At 38.6% G+C, this 11,345-nt stretch overlaps 1 protein-coding gene across 1 annotated transcript in view; it reads right to left on the bottom strand.

Annotated features, from left to right (window-relative positions):
* The window catches only part of SUGCT (succinyl-CoA:glutarate-CoA transferase), an 871,200-nt gene that overhangs the window by 678,468 nt on the left and 181,387 nt on the right, over positions 1-11,345 (bottom strand). The window contains exon 9 of the mRNA XM_004383969.2: positions 3,950-4,045. Coding sequence (XP_004384026.1) covers positions 3,950-4,045 — 96 coding nt within the window. The remainder of the gene's footprint in view (positions 1-3,949; positions 4,046-11,345) is intronic.

Genomic DNA, 11,345 nt, shown 5'->3' with positions numbered 1-11,345 from the left:
GGCACAACAATTGGTCTCTATTCACCTGGAGCAACAGAGGAAGAAGGAGATTCAGGTATAGGAGGAGAATATGGAATGTGTGGCTAATTGCCTCCATGAACAACTCTCTCCTTTGCCATGAGACCAGAAGAACTGGATGGTTCCTGGCTACCGTTCCTGAACATTTTGATCAAAAATTCTATATAAGAATTGCGATCAGAAGGGGAAAATGGAGAACAGAATTTCAAATTATCATGGATTCCAGACTTCCTAGAGCCGTGAAGGTTCGATGAACCCCTGAAACTGCTGCCCTGAGATGATCTTTTAAACCTTAAACTAAAAATATTCCTTGAAGTCTTCTTAAAATTAAACAATAGTTTAGCTTAACTAAACTAGTAAAAAAATCTACCTTGAGCATTACGCTTTTTAAGAACTATCTATATGGGATCAAAGTGACAACAGCAACTCAAAAGATTAGACAGGAAACTTAGGAGGCAGTGAATATATGTTAATGCAGGAGGAATAACTCAGAAAAGGAGGGTGAGAATGATTGCACAACTCAAAGAATGTAATCAATGTCACTAAATGGTACATGTAGAGACTATTGAACTGGTGTATGTTTTGCTGTGTATATTCTCAACAACAATAATATAATATATAAAATCTAATAAAAAAAATTAACGTGAATATTATGTAGTTAGTAATCCCTTAGGCTTCTCAGGGTAATGTTCATTGGTAATTGGAACAACAGAAGCACTGAAATCCAAAAATTATTTTAAAAATCTAATTTCTCAGAAAAACATCTACCAAAATGTTCATCAGGTAGCAAATTATTATCTGAGTTCCATCCACTTTTATGTAGCTTACCCATTCTCAAAAAGTTGCCATCCAAAGAACAGGACAAAAAGAGTACAAGCGGATAATCAACCTAAGAAGTTAAGAACTGCATGTATACAAAATAATACACAATCAAGGATCACCATTTTCCAGAAATTTCTATTCTATGTCTATTCCATGTCTATGACATTTCAGATAGGGTTCAACAAGAATTGAGGACAGTGAGACCATCAGGGCTTCCCATTATAGATTTTCAGCTCAAAACTCAGACAACTTAAATTAGATGCAACACTGTAATTATTACAGAAAACTGAATTAGAATTATCCTGGCATTCACCCATAAAAATATTCACCAAATCTATTTTAAAAATTGAAAACAGACCAGGGTCTATAAGCATATCTAGGACCCATCTTGGTATGCAGGTTTCATTCAAGCTAAATTTGCATTTATCCCTTAATCACAGAGCTGAACCAGTTATCAACCAAGAGGAAACAAATTAATTCTGAGTTCCTAAGGAAAGACTCTAGTAGATCTTATTTCTTACAGATAATAAAGCTGCAATCAACTAAGATAAAATAAGCACAAGATTCATTTTATGTTACCGGGACAATTCAACCAGGAAAAGTACATATCTGTGTATGAAGAACAGAAACACACACATATAGAATCTCTTGTGTCATTTACCTTCCAAAATAAAAGCAATGATTCTGAATTTCTTCTCCCCCACAGTGAAATAATTGAGAGCATACCCAGGATGCTAGGGCTCTACGTGCAAACAGGTAATGATCATACTGAGAGGGGATAACTGAGATCTGTCTATAGAAAGATGGATTGACACAGTGGCTGCAACTATGGCCTCAAGCATAACAACAATTGTGAGGATGGTGCAGGACCGGGCAGTGTTTCATTCTGTGGTACACAGGGAACAAGCTTGATGGCACCTAACAACAACAACATACAAAGCATTTTAAAAAGACACTCTATTAAAAAATACAGTAGCAAAAAATAAACTATAAGAGCAAACCTTACGGTTGAGCACAATGAACAACTGCCCGTGTGATATGATCTGGAATTAGACTATAAAGCCCTCCTGCTCCGAAATGCTTTTTCTATACATATCAAAAACTTATGCCTGGACTTCCATTATTTGAGAAGAATTCCTGTGGTTCCCAACATTGTCCTCTGTTAAAATACCATTATCTGTGATGAGTATTCATTAATTATTGAGGTCCCTTAGGGCACTGGGAACAAGTTTAATGGATAGGGCGTGGGGGTGGAGTAGAGAAAGAAAACGAAAATGACATCACTGCACTATCTTGTCAAAGGTAGGACAGTGCATCTGAAGGAACATTCAGGAAGGAGGCAGGAGACTAGAGTTGGAATCCATCTACCCAAGCTACCCATCAGGTTTCTCAACTGAAAAATAAGAAGATTGGATCAGATGATCTCTAGTTCCAAAATGCAATGATTTTCGTGAAGTAAGGCTAGAAGTCTAGGGTCAGCCATGAAGGACTAAGAAGTGAGGAAGCAAAATGTCACTAATGGTGACCATAAAACCACTGTGGAGAAAAGAGGGACACCGCTAAAGAAACTGTCTCCACAATTGCAATTATACCAAAGATTAACCAAACGTGTTAAAAGCAGTTCTACAGTGAATGACTCAGGCGTAAAGGTACCATAAATAGTAACAGAGAAAGGAGAATCCTAGATTGATATTTCGTCACTGCTTTCCTCAAATCTGGATTTAAAAAAAAAAAGAAAACTAGTTTTGCCCAAGTAAATCTTGTCCTTAAAACTAAAAGGATGGTTAACAGTATTGATGGATTTCCTGGCTAATGCAAAAAGCTGACTTTTATGTTTTCTGTCAAGAGCAGTATCATGGAAAAGATTACAGTAAAATTCACTCCTCCACACAACAGATATTTATCTGGTACCTAGTACATTCATCTGCTGGACGCTGGAAAAGATATAATGACGAAAAGGCATCTCTGTTCTTAACCTTCCACCACCCATCTGTCAGTTTATTGTACCTTGGTGGCTTGCGTGTTGCTATGATGCTGTAAGTTGTGCCACCATTATTTCAAATACCAGCAGGGTTACTCATGGTGGACAGGTTTCAGCAGAGCTTCCAGATTAAGACAGACTAGAAAGAAAGATCTGGCAATCTTCTTCTGAAAATCAGCCAATGAAAACCTTATACATCCTAATAGAACTGTCTGACTTGCTTGCTTTGGACATATCGGGAAGGATCAATCATTGAAGGAGGACATAATATGTGGTGACATGAAGGGTCAATGAGGGCATGAAAGACCCTCAGTGAGATAAATTGGCACAGTAGCTGTAACAATGGATTTGAACATATTGGTGATTATGAGGATGACTCAGGACCAGGCAGTGTTTCGTTCTGTTACACACAAGGTCACCATGAGTTAAAGTTAACTTGATAGCATCTAACAACAACATTCTAAGCTTACAATCTTGTAAAGGATATATGACAAATACAGAAATAACTACAATGTGATATACTGCAGCTGGGCTAAGCAAAGGTTAGGGGTTTGGAGGAAGCGTTCAAGTTTTTGTTTTTATTTTTGAAAGATCACAGTTTCTTCACATATTCATTCATAGTAGCCAAAGTCAAGAATTTCTAAGGACACGTTTAGACACTTAGTAAAGAACAGCAGCTCCTGAACCATCTGCTTTGCTCCAAAATGAAGATCCATCACACACAAATTTTCATTTTATTCCAACCCTGTAAAACGATTATTGTTAGCTGGAGTAGGTAACATTTGGTTTATAACTGGCATGGCAAACAAATAATGCCTTATAAAATGGCTACAGTCAGTGCCTCTTTTGGGTGAAAAAAAATACAAACCATCACATGAGTCTGAACATCACTCACTTTCAACAAGTTCCTTTGATCCATTTAAGTGTCCTGTTACTAATCTCTCCTGATGAAGAAATTTGCAAAACACAGAATGTAAAGTGAACAACAGAACCTTGTTATAGCCACACAAAGAAACATTACAGAATACCCTGAAGATTTTTTTTTTTTTTTAAGGAAATCTCTTCCCAAACTCATCATTAAAAAACCACAGATTATATTAGTCCAACCCTGTATTGTTGCATTTTTACCTGGTAAGGAACAATACTGCCATGAGCTGTGCCCCAACGCTGTGCTTCCTTTTGGCCAATAAGATAATTAGCAGCTACCTGGGTCAAACATGCCACCTGCCAGAAGAAAAAAAAAAAAGAAAATGCTAGTTACCTGCAATGATAAACAGATAAACAGAATGTTGTAGTCTGAAAGTTCTCATTTTGTTTCACTTCATGTTACTGTAGGGAAGAGGGAAAAAAAAGAAAAACTGTCCAAACAGGTTAGAAAATATACAGGCATTCATACTATCAAATAAAGAAAGAGTAGCATTACATTATCGCAAGATACTAAGTAATGGTCAACTGAGGAATATAAGTATGTAAACATTCAGCTCCTTAAAAGATCATCAGAAGGCAAAGGTTGACCCAACAGATAGAAGCTTGCGCCAGCCAGCCTTCGGCATCAAAGCCACAGCAAAATGCATCTGCAGCTAGTACCCTCCATTCAACAAGCAAGTGAGCCAAAGCAAGAAACCACATTCCTATGTGCTTCTTGTTATATGAAAAATTAATAAATAAACCTCTATTTTTGTTTAAGTCAGGTTAGTCTGATTTTCTGTTACTTGCTGCCCAAAGCTTTCCAACTGACCCAGAGGATCAAGATCACTTATTTTTTTCTACTCATTATTGAATCATCCTCATTTAAACAAAAATTACTGTACATCTTCCAACTTGATCCTAGCCTCAAACCCCCCTCCCCATTATTGTATTCATTTCAGTTTTTGTGAACCATGGAGTTATTAAAAGGGTCATCCGAAACCTTAGTGTCAGCTTCTGAATTTTGCAGTATCTCATGAAAGGTTCTTGAAAACCTACAATAATTAACTCCACACAAGGATTAAAGTAATGATTCCTGGTGACTTGCCTCAATTTCCCAATATTTTCCCTGGATTTTTTTTTTTTTTTTAAGATTTAACCAAATATTCAAAATCATAGGTATTATTTTACATTTGCATTTTATAAAATATGTTCCTGGGAACAATAGTTCCAGTATAGAGCCTAGAGTAAAAGAGATTCATGGTCAAAAAAAAGTTTGTAAATGTTGCATATTATGTGTCTCCTGGGAATCACATTTTAAAGGACCTGAGATATCTAGATATACAGAAATCAATTTACCTTTTTTACTCCAGTATCTAAGCAATTAACTCTTTTTTCTGATAGCCCCTATTAGCATTTCATGGAACTAGAATTCTGAGATACACACTTTAGAAAAACTTGTTTACACAAAAAATAATGTTAACATTATAAAGAATCCTGATTTCCATAAAATCTGTATCCAAGTGTAGGGATGATGGACTAGTTAGGTTCAACAAACACTTAATGAGCCCCTATTCTGTGTACCTGGTTATAAGAACTGGGGATACAAAGATGAGTAAGACCAAAATCCCTGCCCACAAAGAGCTTAATGTTCAAAAGAATACCTATGCCTCCAAGGTCCAGAACTATGAGGCAATTGGAAAGGAGGGGACAAACTACAACTTTCCCTAAACCACCAAACAGTTGCCATTAAGTCAATTCCAACTCATGGTGACCCCATATGTTGCAGAGTAGAACTGTGCTCCATACGGTTTTCAAGGCAGATGGGAAGCAGATCAGCAGGATTTCCTTCCGAGGCACCTCTGGGTGGGTTCAAATCACCAACCTTTCAATTATTAGTCACTTGCTTAACTGTCTAAGTAACTCTCCATAGTTTCCAGGAAAAACATTTCTGGCCTTATGATATGATCATGATATAGCATGGGCTTGCGGATCCCATTCTATATCATCAGATGTTATTAGGAATCTACCAGGCCAGCAATCCAAACATAGCCCCAATTGAGATCAGCTCCTGGAACAATAAAGGGATGATTTTTCAGGGTTTGGTGCCTCACCCTGCCATTGCCCTCTACCTGACACAGTAATTCAGCCTGGATGAATCTCCTTGCACCAGCAACCATTCTCCATTACTTTGTTCTTGGGATTTACACTCACTTTTATGTGCATTTAGTGCTCTGTCAAAAATGGAACTGCCTCATGGCAGCTGGTTCGGCTGTACTGTCCAGGTGGCAAAACTAATAAACTTTGAATCATCCACTTCTGGACCTCCATCTGGTCTTGGGCATTTGAATCATGTAGCATTCCAGGGCTGCCTGGGGCTGCCTAGTGTTAATCACCATTTCACAGAGCACTTCTGTGTCTTTCAAAATGGAAAATCAAATCAACATTTTAGTAGTAAAAATATCCTAGATGGGAAGTCCAGATTCCGTTTCTAATTTCTGTCAACCTCTAAGCAGTTGTACAACTGCGGGCATGTAATATAACTTGTTTGCCCTTCAGATATATTCTCTATAAAATCTTAGGTATTTGAGTTAAACCAATGGTTTTTAAACCTTTTTTAAAAGTATAACTCTTTTTTTCAAATCAGATAATAATGAAACCCTATATATAAGCAGATAATAATCCCAAGTTATCTGGTTGAAGCAGAGGCAGGCCTGCAACCCAGTCCTGGTAGCATGTCCATAGAACACAATTTGCAAACTACCAAATGGTCCTAAATTTCCTTCCAAGGTCTACCCTTCTGATGCTATTATTCTTCTAACAGTGTGCCAGATCAAAAGACACAAAGGGATGCAATAGTAGACATTTTCCCACGAAGACTCTTCTTGAAATTGGGAAAATTTTCTAGAGTCTAAAGACCTTGTCTATAAGAGAGGTGTTTCTTTGATCTAGCTTTGTTATAGTTCTTTTTTCTTTCTATCAAATAAATCTTGGTGCCAGTCACTCCCTAAGGAGTGCTGGTGTGACTGGATACCAAGAACTCAAATTAATAAAGATAATTCTTTGCAACCAATTAAGCACAAGATGTGCGGTACCTCCATTTCTCTAATTTCATAGCCAACTGACAGTCGATATACCAACCTCTGCAAGGGCTGTATAAGGTAGTGGGATGGTTGATTAGAGATTAACCTGTAAACCCTAAATTGATCTGAGAAGGCTGTCAGGGACAGGAAAAACCTGGATTCTTGGCTAGAGATCATCCTGACTGCTTCAGTTCTTGCCTACTACTTCATTCTTCTCAGTTTTTGACTTCTGTGTTTCTGACCCTGCCATGATAAATTGTCTTTGACAACTATTTAATAAAAGTATATCATTTAGAGTGAGTTTGAATAAAGGGTCATATCTCTTCTTTCAGACTGTTTCTAAATGGAATACCATACACATTTCCTCCATATAGTGGTGACTCATGAAAATAAAAAGCATTTCAGAACAACTGGGTTCCCACCAAACAATAGGGTGTTAAATAAGATTTTAAGCCAGTTACCATCTAAAAACAAAGTGTGATTTGTCAGTAACTACTCAGAGGTAGAGTTCGAGGAGAAATAATTCTATTAAAAAAGGGGGGGGGGAAACAGGGTTAAACTTAGCAACCCGATGTTTAAAGGGAGCGTTACAAATCTGAAAGTAATCTACTGTTTACAAGGATGTATTTTAGCAGGAGAAGGGAAAGAAAGTCAACAGCTATGATGTGATTATGTATGAAAAATCAGAGGTTTCCTGGCAATTAATGACAAATTTTCCACAAATTAAAAGAATGCAGGATGTGACTTTTAGATTAATAACTACATACTGTATATGCATTCTAAATATTGCATTAGATCTTTACTTTCATCCCCTAAACTTAGGCTCATTATTTCATCAAGTGGACGCTATATAATTTACTCAGAATGTTGCCTTTGTATGGTCTCATCTAAACAAAAAAGCCAACTTTGGCTTAATAATAATTATTCTGACAGCAAAACTATTATTTTAGATAACATAGTGGGTCCTGATATTCTCTGTGCATAACCAGAAAACCTAAGGGGTGGCCAAAGCGAATCTCAAAGGGCACAGACCCAAAAGGATTGAGGAAGACTGTGCTCAATCATTTCCCAAAGCAGCCCCATGATGTCTGACACCACATGTTCTGCTCCCACCAAATGACGATCAAGCTGCAATAATAGTCTTTCATCTCCAAAAAGACAACCAAGTGTGACAGGTAAAATGGGAAAAACAAGACTAGAACTATGCTCCACTGCATCAAAGCAGGTGATTTTTTTTCCCCCTTCTGCCCTCTTGCATGCTATCTGGCCTCCAATTAAGTTGGACTAACCACCAATCATGCCTCCCTTCTACACCTGCCGCATCTCCACCCATTCTTCAAATTCCATTCCCATGTCATCTTTTCCATGAAGCCTGTTCCCCCATCACACAAGCAAGAAAATATTTTCCCTTCCTCTGAACAAATACAATACCTTAATTTTCCCGACTCCTGCTGCATTTTCACAGTCCGCCTTATATTACAATTAGAATTATAAGATGTCAAAGCAAAAAGGGCCTAGATCAGAGTCCTAAACCTGGCTGTGCATCACAATGAGCTGGGGAATTCCTGGACTTCCACCCCCAGACTGAATCAGCCTCTCAAGAGCCTGGAACACAAACATTTAACCAGTATACCACTAATTGCACACCAGGTTTAAGAACCAAAGCTTTAGGAAAGCCTAGTCAAACCCCTTAATTTTACAGGTGGATAAACAAAAAAACAGAGAAGGGAAATAACTTATTTGAGGTCACACAGCTGACTACTGGCAGAATTTTGTCCTATTCCAACTACAGTGCCTTCCCCCATGCTACAATATTATTTGTATCTTATCCTATCCTCCTTTTAAATTGGGAGCTATTTCAGGGTAAAAATTATGTCTTATAAACCCTTTGTATGTTCTCATAGCACGAAACACAGAGTCTGAACACTTTTTTTTTTTAATGAATGAATGAAAACAGTAATTACTACTTGTTTATTTATTCAACAAATACTTACTGAGTGCTGCTATTGTAAGGCATTATGCTAGTGGGTATACGTAAGTAAATAAAAAAGGCATAGTCCTGCCCTCTTTGGACTTAAGAATAGTGGAGAAGACAACTAAGCAAACAATTATAGGAACCTGCCATGGAGAGGAGATGGAGGAGAACTTTATAAACAAAGAAAAAAAAAAAACCACATGTGAATGCCCTAAGGCAGGAAAGAGCTAGGCACATAGGGGAAAAATAAAAGAAGGCCAGTGTAACTGAAGCATGGTAAGAAAGACACAGGAAATGAAACTGGAGAGGTTGACAGAGGCTAAATCATGCCAGTCATCGCAGGTCATGGTAAGGAGTCATTCTTTGCACATCTTTCAGAACGATCATTTTTTTTAATTTTATTTTGTTGTTGTCGTTCGAATATGCACAGCAAAACATACACCAGTTCAATAGTTTCTACACGTACAATTTAGTGACACTGATCACATTCTTCGAGTTGTGCAACCATTCTCACCCTCATTTTCAGAGTTGTTCCTCTCTAACACAAACCCACTGCCCCCTAAGGTTCCTATCTAACCTTTCGAGTTGCTGTTGTCAATTTGATCCCAAATAGATTGTTCTTAAATGAGCGTAATGCTCAAGGCAGACTTTTTTTTTTACTAGTTAAGCTAAACTGTTACTTGGTTTTAAGACTTCACAGGATATTTTTGGTTTAAGGTTTAAAGATTATCTCGGGGCAATCAAATCACAAATCATATCATGTCATTCCTCCACATGAAATCCACATGGCTTCCCACTGCATCTAGAATTAAATCCAAAGAATGAACTGAATAAAGTCAAGAGAGAAAGGGGCTTAGCTATGCATATTGCAAAAGTGCAGGCCTAAGTGGCTGACAGCTCAGAGTAGGTTGGTGAGAGTGCAAATAGAGAAATTAGTCGATTTAAGATATATTTTAGGGCAGAATGGACAGGATAGGTGAAAGATTATATGAGAGGGGGTGGCAGATAGAATGGCGAGGGAGGGGAAGAACCAAACATGACTCCCAGATTTCTGACTGAACATCTGGGTAAACTATGGAGGCATTTCCAGAAATAAGGAAGTCAGAGAGAGGAAGAACTTGGAAGGGACAGAAAATCAAAGTCCAGCTTTGAATTTGTTAAATTCCAGATGTCTCTGAGATAATCTGCTGAGCTGGAGTCATCAGCATACAGAAAGTATTTATAGTCGTCACTGAAGGGCAAATACATTGTTGTTGTTGTTGTTAGCTGCTGTGGAGTTCGCCCCAGACTCATGGTGACCCCATGCACAATAGGATCATTTTACTGCTGGATATTTCAGAATTAGATTGCCAGGCCTTTCTGCCTAGTTCACCTTAGTCTGGAAGCTCCTCTGAAACCTGTTCAGCATCATAGCAATACACAAGCTTCCACTGACAGACAGGTGGTGACTGTACATGAAGTGTATGTTGGCTAGGAATCAAACCCAGTTCCCCCACATAAACCAAAAAAACACAAACCCGTTGCCATCAAGTCGATTCCAATTTATAGCAACCCTATAGGACAGAGTAGAACTGCCCCATAGAGTTTCCAAGGAGCGCCTGATGGATTCGAACTGCTGACCTTTTGGTTAGCAGCCGTAGCACTTAACCACTACTCCACCAGGGTGTCTATTCCTGCACACAGAAGACAAGAATTCTACCAATGAGCCACAATGCCCCCTTGAAGCAGGTAATATAATCTCTGTTTTACAGATGAGAAAACTGAGGCCTAACCCGTTGCCGTCAAGTAGATTCTGACTTACAGAGACCCTACAGGACAGAGCAGAATTGCCCCATAGGGTTTCCAAGGAGCCGCTAGTGGATTCAAACTGCTGACCTTTTGGTTAGAGCCAAACGCTTAGCCACTGTGCCACTAAAATGGGCCCTGGTGGTGCAGTAGTTAAGCACTCGGCTGCTAACTGAGAGGTGGTCGGTTCAAACTCCACCATCTGCTCTGCGGGAGAAAGATGTGGCAGTCTACTTCTCTAAAGATTATAGCCTTAGAAAACCTATGGGGGCAGTTCTACTCTGTCCTGTAGGGTCGCTATGAGTTGGAATTGACGGCAGTGGGCTGTTTTTTTGTTTTTTTTAGAGAGGCTAAGTATCTTGTCTAGGTCACAAAATTGGTAAATGGCAAAACCATGACTCACACTCAGGTCACTCTACTCTCCAAGCCATGCCTAAACCACAACCTTCTCTCTGTTCTACCTCTCTGTTCAACCACAACCTCCTCTCTGTTCAACCTCCCTGCTCCCAGCCCCTCTCACCGTGGTTTAGCGCTTAGCTTCACATCTATATCCTTGGTTACATCCTTGGCTTCACGTCCTATATCCCCTGCAAGACTCCCCCAAATTACTGAAATAGGCTGGAATTCATCCAGAATCACTCAGTTTTCCTCAGCATTTGCTTAGAAAGCACATCATTAACTCAATCAGTTAATTCTCCTCACATTCTTCCGACCAACCTTATTCATTCACTATGAAACATTTTATGGGAGGAAAATCTATTAAAAAGAAATGGAA

Source organism: Trichechus manatus, unplaced genomic scaffold (assembly GCF_000243295.1).
Source record: "Trichechus manatus latirostris isolate Lorelei unplaced genomic scaffold, TriManLat1.0 scaffold00114, whole genome shotgun sequence".
Classification (NCBI taxonomy): domain Eukaryota; kingdom Metazoa; phylum Chordata; class Mammalia; order Sirenia; family Trichechidae; genus Trichechus; species Trichechus manatus.
This window is presented reverse-complemented; position numbering and strand designations above follow the sequence as displayed.